The 16,999-nt window shown below is 40.0% G+C and overlaps 1 protein-coding gene across 1 annotated transcript in view; it reads right to left on the bottom strand.

The window, feature by feature from the left end:
• Positions 1-221: 221 nt before the first annotated feature.
• The window catches only part of LOC121509144 (hsp70-Hsp90 organizing protein 1-like), a 55,996-nt gene continuing 39,218 nt past the window's right edge, over positions 222-16,999 (bottom strand). The window contains exons 6-16 of the mRNA XM_041786381.1: positions 14,350-14,478; positions 13,886-13,928; positions 13,427-13,517; positions 13,161-13,302; positions 12,946-13,050; positions 6,148-6,235; positions 5,859-5,892; positions 4,235-4,309; positions 3,723-3,825; positions 1,166-1,287; positions 222-826 (exon numbers count right to left, since the gene is read on the bottom strand). Of these exons, the coding sequence (XP_041642315.1) occupies positions 691-826; positions 1,166-1,287; positions 3,723-3,825; positions 4,235-4,309; positions 5,859-5,892; positions 6,148-6,235; positions 12,946-13,050; positions 13,161-13,302; positions 13,427-13,517; positions 13,886-13,928; positions 14,350-14,478 (1,068 nt within the window). The 3' untranslated portion in view covers positions 222-690. The remainder of the gene's footprint in view (positions 827-1,165; positions 1,288-3,722; positions 3,826-4,234; positions 4,310-5,858; positions 5,893-6,147; positions 6,236-12,945; positions 13,051-13,160; positions 13,303-13,426; positions 13,518-13,885; positions 13,929-14,349; positions 14,479-16,999) is intronic.

Here is a 16,999-nt window from a genome sequence, read left to right as displayed (position 1 = left end):
CTCAAAGCAGGTCAATATGTAACATAATGTTACGCACATTCTTTTGTCCCCCTTACTACATACAGCTATGAAAAAACGTCAGACTATGGCACAGTTTAGAGGTGTCAAAGACACATCTAATGGAGTGTTTAACTTTTATGTCACAGTAAAAACGTGTGGTTTAAATGTGTCAGTATCAGAAAAACTGTGAGAGCTGAAAGAAAAAAGTGTTAATTCAATCATTTTTGTTTGTTTTATCTTTTTATTATTTTATGAAAAATACAAACAGAGCACAGTTAAAAGTAGGATCTTTTTTACGTGATAAAATAATTTGGACTTTAGGGCGATTCAACAGCAGTGCTGAAAAAGTTTCCATAAAAGTTAAAAAACATTCAGTGTTTGAGTAAAATCCTTTTGATAACAGACTCCTACAGCAGACGGAGCTCCATGCAACATTAATCCAAGTCAGGGGTGCTTCCAGTATTTTAACTCCACTTAGGTCTTCCTTATGGATGAAGACCACGGTCCACCTTTTTGTAGACCTGAAGGCCACATCCTTCTCTCTCTGTCTCAACAACACGTTCAGCTATCCGTTCTCTCTGTCAGACCTCTTTCTCTCCACTCCTCTTGCTCTCCTTTTTGTTCCTGTTTTCCCTCATAAATCCTCCTTTGCTGTGACTTGCTGCCGAGGTACGAGCTGTAGGAAGGAGTTTAGGGTTGCCACTGTTTCCTGTCCCGACCTTGATGCTCTGGTATGTGTTTGAAGCGACACTTGTCTCCATAAAAACAGCCTGTGGTCCGCCAGTAAAAGCACTCGTCTCCATCTATGGGTGCACATCCTCTGGACCTGTGTGTGAAGAAACAATTCTGAATCACATTCATAAAAATCCTGCAACCCCACACAGAACAAGGCATATAAATGGATGGATAGACATTCACACAAAAAAGCACATGCAGTAGATGCAGAGAATAGAGGGAAGCTGGAAGAGCATGGAGAAGAACACAAGAGGAGGTAGAAGACAAGATTTATTCATCTTTAGGCCTGACTACTGTAGAAAGTGTGTAATCCTCCAGTTTTCAAATGTGAAGTGTCTGTCTGTTTCATGCATTCTTCTTTATGGCCAGCAGGGGGCAGACTACAACCCACAGAAGCACCAAGCCTGATATAAACTTAGTTCATCTGTACCATGCAACCACTGAGCTCCGCTGGGTTTCAGCAGCGTTGGTCCTCTGTATGGGGGGCAGCGTCCTCTGGACATAACGGTCAGGGTACCTCATCACCAGCTTACAGCTGCCAAGCTCCGCCCCCTGACCAGGAGGAAACAACACAGATGATCAAACTCAGCAAGGACTGGAGTCATAGCTTCATTTACTAAAGACAGTTTTAGGAGTTTAGAGGGCAAAGACAAACACCAGGCTGTTCCCTGTTCAGCTGTATGTAGTGATTTTAGTGAATGAACAAAGCATCTGGACAAAGCATTTAGAAGCATCACTTTTTTAAGCAAACAAAGCCAGAAAACTACAGGACATACCCAAATGTGCAAGAGCTTTAGAATCTGAGGATATGAAGACATCTGGGGCTTTTTGAGGTGCTAAAATGTTAAATTATTCACCCTTCTTCCCTTAAAATAAAGGTCTGATCACTGAGACGAATGTCAAATGTATTCCTCATGTTTAATGCAAACCTATATGGACTATATCTTGAGGCCTGAGGTGTAGTGATGCCTGCCCTGTGTTACAAACACATGTAAGAATATGATTCAGATTTGGCTCATTCAAAAATGGGCTTTTATGAGTTTGACATTGTCACTGAACCCCTTCAGGAAGTGAAGAGTTCTAAAATGTAGCAGCAGAAGAGGGGAGAATTTTCTCATCACTACTAGGACAGTGACCTGATGATGACTGAATGAATATTTCCAAACTCCTGGTGTTACAGGTGATGCACTACAAAGACAGCTCTGTTTTCTCAGAATAGTTTTGTTACATTTGCCTTACTAGGAGAGATGATTTAGAAGTAGGTAAGCTCCATAGACACGAAAAATAAGATGGTATACTCCATAGAGACAGAAAAATAAGACGGTATACTCCATAGAGACAGAAAAATAAGACAGTATACTCCATAGAGACAGAAAAATAAGACAGTATACTCCATAGAGACAGAAAAATAAGACAGTATACTCCATAGAGACAGAAAAATAAGACAGTATACTCCATAGAGACAGAAAAATAAGACGGTATACTCCATAGAGACAGAAAAATAAGACAGTATACTCCATAGACAGAAAAATAAGACAGTATACTCCATAGAGACAGAAAAATAAGACGGTATACTCCATAGAGACAGAAAAATAAGACGGTATACTCCATAGAGACAGAAAAATAAGACAGTATACTCCATAGAGACAGAAAAATAAGACGGTATACTCCATAGACAGAAAAATAAGACGTTTACTCCATAGACAGAAAAATAAGATGGTATACTCCATAGAGAGAAAAATAAGACGTTTACTCCATAGACAAAAAAATAAGACGGTATACTCCATAGAGAGAAAAATAAGACGTTTACTCCATAGACAGAAAAATAAGACGGTATACTCCATAGACAGAAAAATGAGACGTTTACTCCATAGACAGAAAAATAAGACGTTTACTCCATAGACAAAAAAATAAGACGGTATACTCCATAGAGAGAAAAATAAGACGTTTACTCCATAGACAGAAAAATAAGATGGTATACTCCATAGACAGAAAAATAAGATGGTATACTCTGTATACTCTGCACTACTTCTGGAGGCTCCAGGATATTACCTTCTGTGGCCTAACAGTAAAACCACACATCTTTTTTGCAACTAAATATCATGATTCTGTGTGTGTTAATTTCCTTGATGTTTTATTTAGTCCTTTTGTTTCTGTGTTTTTTGTGCTGAATTACTTGTTTCTAGTTTTATATTGTAATTAGGTTTTCCCCTGTTTCATGTGTAGTATTCCTTGTATTTCATGTCTAGTTAATTCCCTGTTTCATGTTTAGTTTCTACTCCCTGTGCTTTATGTTTAGTTAATTCCCTGTGCTTCTTGTTTTGTTGTTTCATGTTTAAGTTTTACTCCCTGTGTTTCTTGTTCAGTTTTCCTCCCTGTGTTTGAGTTTCCCTCCTTGGTTCTTTGTATTCTCCCGTGCTTTCAGTGTTTCTGTAGTTTTGCTTCTTGTGTCCAGTTTTGAGTCTTTGTCTGCTTCTTGTGTTAGGTTCCATGTTTCCTGTCTTATTTTGTAGTTGCCTTCCCTTGTGTGTGATTCTAGTTTTGCTTCCTGCTTTAGTTTCCCTCCTTGTTGATTACCTTCACCAGTTTCACCTGTGTCTGATTGTCCACACCTGTCCTCCATTGTTAATCACTCCCTGTGTACATAAGCTCTGTGTCTCTCTCTGTCTGGGTCGGTTCATTTGATGTCTTCCTCGTGCCTGTTACTCCTCGAGCAACTCCCTGTGATTATTCCTTGTGCTTCTTCTGGATTTAGTTTTGATGGACTTTGATTTTTTGTTTCATTGACTTTGATTTTGTAGTAAGTTCTTTGTTAATTAAATCAGTTATTTGTTTTATCTGCAACTTGGGTCCTCTGTTTTGAGTTTTTCCCTGCAAACCTGACACTGAAAACTTTACAATACCAGCCATCTGCCCCCAGGGGGATTTATTTCTTAGTTTTAAAAAACTCACAAGGATGATGCATGTCCAGCCTCCTTTCCACTCACCTGCAGCTTCTGCAGGGCTTTGGCTGCCACGTTTGCATTCTTGAAGTTGACGAAGGCACAGAAACGCTCATGAAGAACTCTGATGCTCTCTATCTCACCAAACCTGTAGCCATGGTAACACAGAGTCTCTTATCCACAGCAAAACATCTAAATTTCTGTATTAATGACAAAAACAACCTCTCCTATGTTACATCCATTTTCAGTACCACAGCTTTGTTCAAAACCAGAGAGATTCTTATTTTTTTTGGAACTGAAAGGGACATTATAAAGACAGATGTTTTACCTACAGCCTGTCCACTGCTGCTGCTTTAACTTTCACAGTGATCACAACATGCAAGAACAGCAGAGGATTCAACCGCCCTGTAACCCTCACTAAACCAAGTAAAGGTCATGCCAACGCTTAGGTTCTCAAACTGACGGCCCACCATCTCCTCTACTTTACGGCAGGATCTAAGAAAATATCTCCTCTATTTTATCATTTAAACAAAACATAAAAAGAAAAGTGTTCTCACGTTTTGAAGAGATCCATGAGTTGCTTCTCTGTGACTTCCAAAGTGACGTTTCCCACCCATAGAGAGCGACAGCTCCTACAGGTTAAAAAATGAGAAAAGTTTCAAAGTTAATCAATCAATCAAGCAGTCTTTATTTGTTTAGCACTTTTTTATACAAAACAATGTAGCAAAAAGTGCTTTACACACAAACACAATTAGAACAAAAGAATACATGACTCTACCCCACCCCATAATCCAAACACAGTATTGGCAAGTACATCATAAAGCGCATTAAGTAATCAGATGACTAGAAAAGAGCTATATAAGCTCAAATCCATTTACCAAGTCCATTTTATATCATGAGCAATGGATTCAGTAAAAGCATGAAGGTGCATACTGAGGAAACGCCATCTTAAAAATTCAAAAGGTTAAGGTTACACTCAGTCTTTATCATGCACAAACCTGCTTAGTCCTTCCAATGAACTTTATAAATATTTTTTGATTATGTCTTATTTAGTTTAACATCCTTTCTACTGCTTTTTAAATCTTAATCTGGGATCCCTAACATCAGGAGCACTGCTGTTTTATAGACTTTATTGTCTGAGTAAGGAGAGTGCAATAGGAGGGCTGCACGGTGGTGCAAGGGTTAGCGCTGTTTCCTCACAGCAAGAAGGTTCCTGGTTTGTTTCTTGGTAAGGGCCTTTCTAAGCAGAATTTGCATTTTCTCCCCGTGCATGTGGGAATTCATTCCACATACTTCCTCCCACCACCAAAGACATGCTCATTAGGTTCATTGGTGACTATAAATTGGCTGAGAGTGCCTGGTTGTCTGTCTCTATGGCTCAGCCCTGTGATTGACAGGTGACCAGTCCAGGGTGTACCCCGCCTCTTGCCCAGTGACAACTGGGATAGGCTCCAGTGCCGCACAACCCCCAACGTGATAAGTGGTATAGAAATTTTACCAATGATCTACTAAAGCTGAGAGATCATACTATCAGCTCTAGTGGATATTCTATCTGTTCTATTCTGTAATAAAACCAAACCACAGATTTTCCAGGATAAACCCATCATAGAGGATGTGTAGTATACAATGTTGATGTTTTACCACTGAGCAGAAGCTGCCTGTGGCCAAACAGAGTGGCGTAAAGATCTTCATTCTATGCTTTAGGCTGTTTAAGAAGGAAGGGGGGAAAGGATGGCTCCAACACTCGTTCACAAACCGGACATGGTTACCGTCTGTTGGAGGGTTACAGATACGCCCTGCTAGTTTATGACAGGAGGGGAAGGCACCTCACAAAGAGATGCCTGCAGTTGTCATGGTGATTTCAGATACTGACAGGTTATAAAGGGAAAACGGGTCTGAATTTTGGGGAATGTGGCCATGGATCTGCTCTGATGATAAGGCCATGTTCAGCCCCCCCGACACACAGTAAAGCCGGTCATATGACTCAAAAATCAGGTCAGAAAAGGCTTGAAAGCTTCTGAAATACAGTCCATTCTAATGAGTACATATATTCTTATGAATGCTGCCCCTAAATAGGCAGTGTTTACCCTGACTGACAGGCCCAGTCACAATGTTTGTTGTTGGAAATCTAATGAATGATTTGTGGGTTTGTGTACGATGTGTTTTTGCTTTACAACCTACCCGCTCTGGTCCTGACAGGATGTTTGCTTCTGTGCTGAAAGTTGAAGAGGACAAAATGTTGGAAAAATAAATATCTTGAAAAAAGTCATCATGTCTTCAGGCTCCATACTAATGATAAATCAATGAACTGTCATTTATCTGGCCTTGTTTTTATGATTTCTCTTTGAACAAATATTGCTGTCATGAGTATGATGAGAAGTATCAGCGTGTTTCTGCTGTTGGTGTCTCGTCACTCTAAGAGCAATGCTGCCCCACTGTGGACAGAAGCAGAACTACAGCTGGCTCTTACTTCTGGACTCAGGTGAGTTAATGACGGCCTGGACTGTGGTGAACTTCTCCAGCAGCAGCTTGCTCTGCTGTTCTGAAAAACCCAGCTCCTAAAACAGGAAAGAAGAAGTTAAAAACCAAAAAAAAAAAGGAAATTTATGTTAACTCTTTTGTTCAGACTTTTCAAAGGTAAAATATTTAACCACAGACTCCAAAGAACCGTCTCTCATACCATTAATACGTGTGGAAATTTTAGGAGCCAAGGACCTCAACCATCGATGCTAAAGAAATGCTTCAGTCTCTTGTAGCCTCACAAGAAAGTAAAGCTTCACTGATGAACAGCAGTTAACTGCAGGATCAGACGAGCGTTTCTTATAAACACAGAAAACTTGGTTTGATTTAAAGTTTTATGAAGCAAATATTAAAATAACGTCTCCAAGTAAATGAACAACGTCTGCAAGCTAGTTCAGCTAGACAAATGTTACATGCTGATTTCACACCTGACATACATCCTCCCACATTAGAAGACTGGGATGGAATAACTTTGGAAATATATACAATAGAAATCTGCCTTTATATTGAGGATGCAAAAACAAAAATTAAATAAATTCAAAAATAAATTGAATTTATTGCAACAGTACAAGCAGATTTTGTATGACTCCAGCAGACTATTAATGAACACACACACACACACACACACACACCCCCACACACACACACACACACACACTTGAATGGGTAACACTGTAAGCTCTTCTAAGTTCTTGTGTAAATAGTCAGAAGGTTATTTTGTGAATAGAATATGTAAAAAAGGCTTGGATTTAAACAGTTAACGGCAGAAATCTACTGGTGTGTATATGTAAGCTAATAGTTAAGGAAAATATTGGCTGACAGGGAACTGATGGACTGTAGCTGAAGAGTGGATCTGCATGGGCCAAGTGGCTTAGAACTCTTACTTCCTGTGCACAGGTTCACAAAAACTAAAGATACTGCTCTGGAAAACATTGAACCTGCCTTTTCAAATAAAATAGAATCAAAAACGATTCAGGTTTCTCTCTCTGCCTTAAATCTGTACTGTACTCTTGCTTCTAACCCACCAGCATCCACCTGTAGGCTCTGACAGGGTTTATATGTTAGCTCATCACTCCTCAACCTGAAATTCTACATGTAAAATAAATCTGTGAAGAAGTCAGAGCCTGATAACAAACTCAAACATGTTCAGCTGCTGTAATAAATGTTTGAACAACTGAAAATGTGAGTTAACTGAGCTACTGATAGTTTTCCATACAAATAACAACACAGCAAAACACCTGATGTGAGGATATGATCTGGTTTTGGCTCTTTGCTTTGAACTTAGAGTTTGGTTCAGTTTTTACTAACAGAACATCTGTTTGTGATTTTTTTTGTAACTTTAATTTTTATTAATTTTATCAGAACATATTGGACAGTATTATGTAGAAACAAAAAGATCTCATTGTTTTACAAGTCAGTAAAAAAAGAAAAACAAAAAATTAGCAAGCTGACAGATAGGTCAGAAGAGAAAGGTTGAACAGCCATGGTTGCATGAGTCCATTATCTTTGAGGAGAGCATATACATCCAACATCTTCCAGTTATTGTCAGTTCCTCACAGTGATTCATAAATTGTCCATTTCCTCCATTTGCTTTCAAAGACAGATTCTTTCACTTGTTGATTTTGATTTGATATTTGATTTGATAATACTTTATTGTCAGATGCAAGATCTGAAATTTGTTTTGCATTAAAACAGCAGCTCCGTCATACACAATTCAAGGGACGATATACACAGACATACATATAACATTCAACGAGGACAATTAACAAAAAAACGTCTACCCAATTACGACCTCATTAGTTTTGTGTGATTTTGTGGATTAAGCTCCTCATTTAGCTTTAGGATGGACTGATGTATGAAGGACTGTTTGAACCTGACCCTATTAAAGCGTGGCACAGAGTACCGACGCCCTGATGGTAACAGTACATATTCTTTGTTTAGAACATGGCTGGGGTCGGAGATGATGTTCTTAGCCAATCGTATGGTGTTATTGTGATAGGCAGCTTCAAACAGTGCGTCCAGAGGTTGGCCCACAATCTTTGAACAGATTTTAATCAAGTGTCTTAGTCCAGATTTTGCAGTGACTGTGAGGCAGCTATACTATACAGCATTACAGTACTGCAGCACACTAAGGACGACAGAGTTAAAGAACAGGAGCACCTGCTGTGTGGCCCCGAATGATCTGAGGCGACGGAGGAAATATATTCTTTGTTTAGTCTTTTTACAGAAGAAGTCAATGTGATGTTTCCATGATAATGTTGAGTCGATCATGACGCCCAAATATTTAAATGATTCCACCTGTTTTATGCAGACATTATTAATGACAATGGGAGCTGCAGGTATGGGCTTTGAGCTGAAAACTACTTCCTCTGTTTTTTTGGTGTTTATTTCCAGAGCGTTGTTTTTGCTCCATGTCACAACCTTGTCCACGCCCTGTTGATGCAAGCCTGGGTTGTCTGAGTTATTCAGCAGTGTTAGCAGGACAGTGTCGTCTGAATACTTGATTACAAATTGATTATTTGAGGATGAACGGCAATCGTCTGTGTATAACGTGAAGAGAAGAGCTGAACTCACACAGCCCTGGGGGGCTCCGACATTGGTTGTGATAGCAGAGGAGAGGGTTTTATTTACCATGACCAACTGGACTCTGTTGATGAGGAAAGATGCATACCAGTGAATCAAATATGGGTTAACTCCCTGATGGAGTAGTTTAGAGATTAAAATGTCTGTAAATGATAAGTCATTTTTTCCATCGTGTATACTTCTCTTACAATCTCTAACCAATGTTGTACAGTAGGTGGTTCAGGTTTCTACCAATTTCTTGTTATTGCCTTCTTACTTCTTACCAATAATATCTTAGTTAAATATTTATCCTTATCAGTCACATAAGCGTTTATATCTCCAAGGTACATTACTTTGCATTCATTCGGTATCACATATCCCAGAACATTTTTAATTATGTTATGTACATCCTTCCAATATTGAACATAATTTCTGACAGGCCCAAAAGATGTATGGTTTGCTTCTTTATCTCCACATGACCGCCAGCATGTTAGCTGTGAACCAGTTTGTTTACTTTTGATTTTGGGTGTAATGAAGTAGTGTGTCAAATTTTTCCACCCCAACTCTCTCCGTATCCTTGAATTTGTAGTGGTGTGTTGCGTTTCACACATGTTAAAGCATTCTTCTGTTGCATTTCAATACTAAGTTCTCTCTCCCATTTTTCTTTTATGTACATAGCTGAAGAGTCTTTAAAATCTATTAATGTGTGGTAGAGTACAGAGATTATCTTGAATCCTTTCCCATTGTACGTCTGCACTATTGAATCCAGCAGTCCATTTATGTTCCTGAAGTTTTGTATTTCTTTTAAGAAATAATCTCTTAGCTGAAGATATTGGAAAAAATCTCCATCCTCTAGTCCATATGTCTCCTTAACATCTTCAAAGAGACCATGTCGCTCGGCTGGCCTGGGAACGCCTTGGGATCCCCCGGGAAGAGCTGGACGAAGTGGCAGGGAAGAGGGAAGTCTGGGTCTCCCTGCTTAGGCTGCTGCCCCCGCGACCCGATCTTTGATAAGCGGAGGAAGACGGATGGATGGATGGATGGATGGATGGATGGTGTCGAGACTTACAAGGATAGCGCTGGTTTCATTTGACTGTATGGAGTTCATAACATGCAATGCCCTTCTAATGCTATCTTGTGTTTGGCATCCTGTAATAAAACCAGTTTGATCCTCATCAGTAAGTTCAGTTGACTTTTTCATATCTCCTTGTGATAATGAATGTGTATATCTTGTAATTTGGAATTGATATGGGTCTAAAATTACTGCAATATTCTGTGTCTTTTCCCTCCTTTGGTATTACAGATATTGTTGCCTCTTTCCATGAGGGCGGCAGCTGACCCTCTTCAAGGGTCCCGTTAAATGAAGACGTTAAGAGAGGAATTATTTCGTCTTTGAATGTTCGATACCATTCCAATGGGAAACCATCGCTCCCAGGGGTCTTATTGGCTTTCAGCCTAGATATGGCCTTTGAAACTTCCTCTGGAGTGATAGGAGCTGTGAGATTTTTATTCTGTAATTCTCCAATACTAGGTAGATCAAGGGACTTTAGAAACTCTCACTGCATCTTCACTTGATGAGGGCGGTAGAGTATAAAGATTTTCATAGTATTCTTTGAAAATATTTTCTATTTCTTAAGCATCATGTCTCAGCTGTCCTGAGTTAAGATCTCTGATTTTGTGTATCGTGTTTAAGGTTTGTTGTTTGCGGAGTCGCCTTGCTAATAATTTGGTAGTTTTAGGGCCAATCTTGTAATATTCCTGTTAAACAAATCTAAATTTTTTTTCAATTTAACTTCTCAAGGTATCCTTTATTTCTCCTTTGGTATTCTTCATTTCTTGTAACAGTTGATTGTTATGCGTAGTTTGATATTTACATTCTAATTCTTTGTCTGACTTTATTTTGCAATGAGGTTACAGCTATTAATTTCCCACGTATGACCGCCTTTAGTGCATCCCATAGCATAACTGGATTGGCATCCTCTGTATTGTTTTCCTCAACGTATCTTTTTATTTCCAGTTTAATTTGCTTTGTTGTTTTTTTATTGTTCATTATTCCTACATTTAGTCTCCATGAAGTTGTTTTCTGTCTGTTGTTCATGTTAACCTTCAAATGCAACGCATTGTGATCTGAGATATCAGCCACTCCAATTTTACACTCTCTAACCTTATCTAAATCCCAACTATTCATAAATATGTAGTCAATTCTTGAGTGGGTATCATGTGCTATGAGGTAGTGAGTATACTCCTTCTCCAGCGGATAGATTTCTCTCCATACATCGACCAACCCCTGTTCTTTCAGAAATGCATTCATTAATTTAGTTAAATGGGTTTTATTCCTTCTTGTACTTGTTGTGTCTGTCTTATGATCTAGTACCACACTGAAGTCCCCACCACACATTATAATGCCCTCTGACTCTGATGTTATGTCTGTAAACAAAGATTTTAAAAAAGCTTGTCACTCTCTGGAGGGGCATAGACGTTAATTAATGTCACCAACTCATTTTCTAGTTTGCCTTTGACAATAACATAACGCCCCTCTTATTCAAATTTGGTTGAGTTTTGTATAAGTATTAAATTGTATCAGTCCTTAAATTGGTTGTTTACATTTTTCCACATACCTAACTTAATGGCCATTATTTCCCTTGGAATTCCTGTAGTTTTTGTTTTGCTCCAACAGCAGTGTCCCTTGGATGTCCGACGCACTGCCATGGCATCCCTCTCCGGAGCAGTTCCTCCATCCCCGTCCTGGCTCTCTCTCTCCCCGGTACCTCCACCTCGAGTCCCCTCTTCTGCAGCTCTTTTGCAGCCTCTTGTGTGTTCTCGTATGTGTGCGGTCCGTTCTCCCAGTGAATTCGGATTTTGGCCAGGGGTGTTTGGAAACGAATTCCTCTCTCTTTCAGTGGTTTTTAATGCCGGTATATCCCTTCCTCTTCTGAATTATTTCCGTGGCATAATCGTGGTCAAATGAGAGCGGTCGGCCTTGATGTGTGATTTTTTTCTTCCAGGCCTCCCTTAGAATCATTTCCTTCGTTGTATATCAAAGAAAGTTGACGATGATGGATCTTGGAGGTCTGTCTGAGCCAGGTTTTGGCATTAAAGCCCGATGTGCCCACTGAATCTGCAGGTCGGTCTCTGTTGGTAAAGGGAGTTCAGTTTTTAGGAGCTGCTCAATAAACTGTGCTGTAGAGCTGCCCTCCATTCCTTCTTTCAGGCCGAAGATGTGGATATTATTACGACAGCTTCTTCCCTCTAAGTCTGTCAGTTTGTCCTGTAGTACCCACTGTTGTTTCAGTGACTGCAGGAGGGCTTCTTTCACATCCATGCTCCAAGTTTCAACCTCTCCGATTCTTTGCTCAGCTGCCTCGATCCATGTTGTTTGTGTTACTAGCTCTTTTTTGTTTTTGGTTAGCTTTTGGTTAATGTCTCTTTTAACATCTTCGAGTTCATCTCTCATGTTCTTCGTCATGTCTTTTTTAAAGGCGTTGAGTTCCAATTTCAGCTCGGTTTTAAAATCTTGAATTTCTCTAACAATGTCTTTAAAGCCTGAGTGTATTACTTTAGTTGCCTCTGACTCCGTGTTTTCCTCCTCGGTGTCCAACATACCTCCGTCATCTTCTCCGGTCATTTCGGGTTGTTCAGTCAGGTTTTTGTTGTTTTTCAGTCTCCTTGATTGTCTTCCCCCTTCCATTACTTTCTTAAGTGTACTATTAACTTTGCAATATTTGAATTGGGGATTTTATATCGAGTTTCGATCGAGAGCTAAAAGTTTATGCTACCATTTTGGATTCTGCCACCTCATCTGTTTGTGATTTAATCTTAAAGATGAGCATTGATGGTCTGGATGAGGTAAATAAGGAAGCTAGAAGATCATCTTGACCACTTCAGTGTATGAGAAACAGACTTGTTAAGGAGGTAATTTCAGACAAAAGTCTCTGGATAAAATGAGACCTGATCTAATAATTAGGTACAGACTGGCACAGCTGAGGTACTGAGGCAGAATTAGAACATGGAGAATGTAGTTTATTTCTGTGAAAGCGCGCTGACCCGGGCAGTGATGTCATTCAGTGTCTGTTTTGATTACTGATTAAGGCCGTGTCCACACGGAGACAAAAACACTATAATAAAAAACTATATAATTTCGTTTCATTTCGAAAAAGTTTTCTGTAAATACGGGTTCAGTTCTCACCATGAGCTGCAGGACCCTGCAGGTGAAGAGTTTACTGGACGCCTCTTTGCAGTGTTGGTCTAGCTTCAACACCTGTGCCATGGCCTCCTCTGCTTTGCTGAAACACTGGAATACACAAAACAGACCATGGAGAAAGAATGTTATAAACCACTTCATCAAAAGGCCAAATCAGTATTTATTTATTAGAGTCATTTTTAAAGGATGCAATTGCTAACCTTTAACCCCATCAGGGCACAACCCTTACGGAAATGTCCCTTTGGCCAATCAGGAGCCAGCTGAATGGACCTCTGGGCGTCTGCCAGGGCAGAGGAGTACTGCTCTAAACACCAATAACAGTATGAGCGATTTCCATAGAACCTTAGAGGCAGGAAACAGAGGCATAGATGGAGATTTCACACAGATAAAGAGAACCTAAAGGGTTAAATGATGAGGTGAAACAGCTGAAGGACAGCTGCTGTGGATTAGATAGAGTCAGACTCACCTGTGGTCTTTGGGGTCACAGTAGATGGCTTCTGTAAACATGTGGACCGCCTGGCTGTACCGGCCCCGCTCAAACATCTCAATGCCCTGCACTGAACCGTGTAAACACACAGACTTAGAGACGCACCCGTGAGTGGATTTATACTGACACAAACTCTTTCCTTTAAGTGTAAAAGTCAGGAATCATCACGCTGGTTAAATGAGCTGAATGACTGTCTCCAAGGACCCAAGGAGGTTTTATGGCAACAGAGTACAGATCTCAAAAAATGTTAAACTTTTAACTGGCAATGTCAAAGGAAATAACACATTTTTAAATTTTTCCTTAAAAATCTACCTTTCTAATTTTTACATTACACAGCACAATTTTAAAAAGTCAGTCATAATGATTTCATGATTAATTTAACCATGCATTTAAAGTTAACTTAAAGAAGTATTTGTATTTAAGGACTGAAAGAGTCACCTGTGAGAGCTTCTCCCCTCCTCTTCATCTCTTCTGAGGCCTCCTACAATCACAACAGACAGGAGTCTAACTATAGTCCATGCAGTAATGATTTTATGTTCTTTCCACGTCTCAGATTACAGATATCAAACAAATATATAGAAAAAAAAACAAAAAAAAAAAAACAGTCTAAAAACTCAGGGCGCTGTGTAAAATGGAAATAAAAGCAGAATGCAATGTTGTAGTTCACATAAACCCATATTTAATCCAAAACAGAACAAAAACAACATAGAAAATGACATTTTACAATTTCATGAAAAAATACTAGCTGATTTTGATTTGATGGCAGAAACACATCTCAAAAAAGTTGGAACAGGGCAGCCAAAGGCTGGAACAGTAAGTGGTACTGATGAGAGACAGCAGGATGAAGGCTGGATAAACAGCAACGAACTGGATGAACAGATGAATCGTCTGTATCCGTGTACCTGGCTGCTCCGGGCCTCGTTCTCTTTGTTCTCCCTGGAGAAATGTGCCGCTCGGTTCTTCAGGGATTTTAGTTTGATGTGGCTGGCAGCTTTGGCCACAAAGGCACTGCTGACATCCCACTCTGGCTCCTAAAAACACAAAAAAAAATCATACGGCTGAGAAAACAAGGTCATAATAAAGATAGACACCGACTCTGAGCTGACATCTGGCATTTACTAAACGAAGAGGGATGGTGTATCAAAAAGGAATATCAAAGATGTTATACTATCATCTACAGGTACCGTTTTTATCAGTTCTGTCAAATATGGAGAGAAGTTTCCCTATTTATCTCATTGGTCTCCATACAGCAGCTTCAAAGAATCAGTCTATCGATTTAAAGTCTTTTTCTTCAAACATAATCTCCATCTGATGCTGATGAATTACAGTTTCTAAATAGTGACTATTCCAGGAAGTCTTTTCAAATGTTTTAGTCCAAGTTAAACACCTCTGAAGCAGGAAAAGGCTCATACATTCTGCAGCAGTTAGGATTCAGGAACTTACTCAGTGTTTCCAGCTCATGGGGAAATTATAGGCAGGCTGTCTATGGATGTTTACAGTATTTAAAAAAATATTTCAATAAAAGTATGAACAGCTAAAAAAATCCCGGTTCAGTGATGAGCTGCAGTAATACAATAATAATAATGCAATAATACAAGAACTTTATTTATCCCCGAAGGGAAATTCAATCGTCTGGGAGTCTCATCTGTTTACTGTAGAATTATACAGTCTAATATGAAAGATTTTCTAAATCTTTCTGTCCTGCAGCGCAGGGATAGGAGCTGTCCACCACCGTTGTTTCTTTGCTCACTGAGGGAGATATGAGGTGGATGATCCATGTTTCTCTGAATGGCCTCCACCTTGCTCAGTGAGTGTCTCTCCTCCTCATCCTCCAATGAGTTCAGTTTGATTCTGACCACAGAGCCAGCTTTTTAACCAGTTTGTTCAGACGCCTTGCATCCTTGTGTTTTCCACTGCCTCCCCAGCAGACTGCAGCATAAAACAGAACACTTGCCACCACAGACTGATGAAACATCTGCAGCATCTTACTGCAGATGTCTATTGATCAGAGTCTTCTGAGGCAAAAGAGGCGGCTCTGCCCCTTTTTGTAGATGAAGTCTACGTTTTTAGACCAGTCCAACTTATTATCCAGATGTACACCTAAATATTTGTACAATGTCACCACCTCGATGTCCACGCCACAAGTGTTCACTGGCTGAAGAGGGGGTTTGGATCTGCGGACATCTATGGTCATTTCCTTTGTCTTTAAGGTGTTGAGCAGCAGGCAGTTTTTGTGACTCCAGTCACTGAAGGCACTTATCAGATCTCTGTATTCGGCTTCATAATGGTCACATCTCCACACAGGATCTCTGGAGCTCAGAGTGACCACCAGGTCTTACTGAGGCCCTTCTAACCCTGATGGGGGAATAACCTCAGGTTAGCCAGGCGACCAGCTCTAGGAGAGTCCTGGTTGCTCCAGACTTCCTCATGTGAGAATTCTGGAGGCCACTGTTCTCTCTGGAACCTTCAGAGCAGCAGAAATGTAGTCCTCCCCAGATCTGTGCCTGTCAACAATCCTGTCTCTGAGCTCTGCAGCTCCTCTGACCTTTGACCCTTGGTTTCTGCTCTGATATCAGTGTCAGCTGTGAGGCCTTTTATAGGGAGCTGTGAGCCTTTAGAATCCTTTCCAATCAGGTTAATTTAGCACAGGTGGACTCCAATGACGGTGTAGAAACATCTCAGCAAAGACCAGAGACATGGAGGAACCAGAGCTACAGTTACAGTGATGTTGACAAGGGTCTGAATACTTATGTCAATAAGATCTTCCAGTTTTTGTAGTTTTCGTAAATTGGCCAAAAAATTCCTAAATTCTGTTTTCACTTGATCATGATGGGATACTGAGTGTATATTAATGAGAATAAAAATGAACTGAAATGACTGTAGCATCAGGCTGAACATAAAGTTGATAAAAGTGAAGGTCTAAATACTTTCTGAACGGGCTGTACATTTCAAACTGCCAAAATGATTATTAAGAGAGTAAAGACCTACCCTTCTCTGCACATATGACTCTGAACCTGCAGACTTTGGACAGGTTTTTGATCCATTTCTGCTCTTGTTCCTCTTCTTTGAGTATTTCTATGTATCTCTACTTTTGGATTTGAAAGTAGCTCTTGTGGTTTTTCTTTTTCCTTTATTTTTTCAGATTTGACCCGTTGGCAAAGCCATTGTTACGGCCACAGCCGCATCCCCCCCCTTTGTGTAACTAATTACTTCTGTGGAGTGTCTGTGCATGTGTGTGTGAGTGGCTTGGGTGCTCTCTAGGCTGATTCCTGACACCTGTGCTGCTGGTGAAGGTGATCGGTGAGCAGCTGCAGCAGAACCAATCAGCCAATGAGAAGCAACACCAATCAGCCCAACCCTCATAAAAGTGTGGACTGCCAGCAGTTGACGCGCAGCTTCACCTTAGTTTTGAGCTCGCCACTGTGCCTCTTTGTGTTTGATTTGTTTAGTGTTTTGAATTTCTGTTAAGATTCTGTTTGAGGCACTTGTTTGATGCACTGGGCCAGGTTGTAGTTTAGTTAGGCACACATTCACATGTAGGTTTTGCTATTT

Source organism: Cheilinus undulatus, linkage group 4 (genome assembly GCF_018320785.1).
Source record: "Cheilinus undulatus linkage group 4, ASM1832078v1, whole genome shotgun sequence".
Classification (NCBI taxonomy): domain Eukaryota; kingdom Metazoa; phylum Chordata; class Actinopteri; order Labriformes; family Labridae; genus Cheilinus; species Cheilinus undulatus.
The sequence above is the reverse complement of the archived record's forward strand: the minus strand, read 5'-3'. Positions and strand labels throughout refer to the sequence as shown.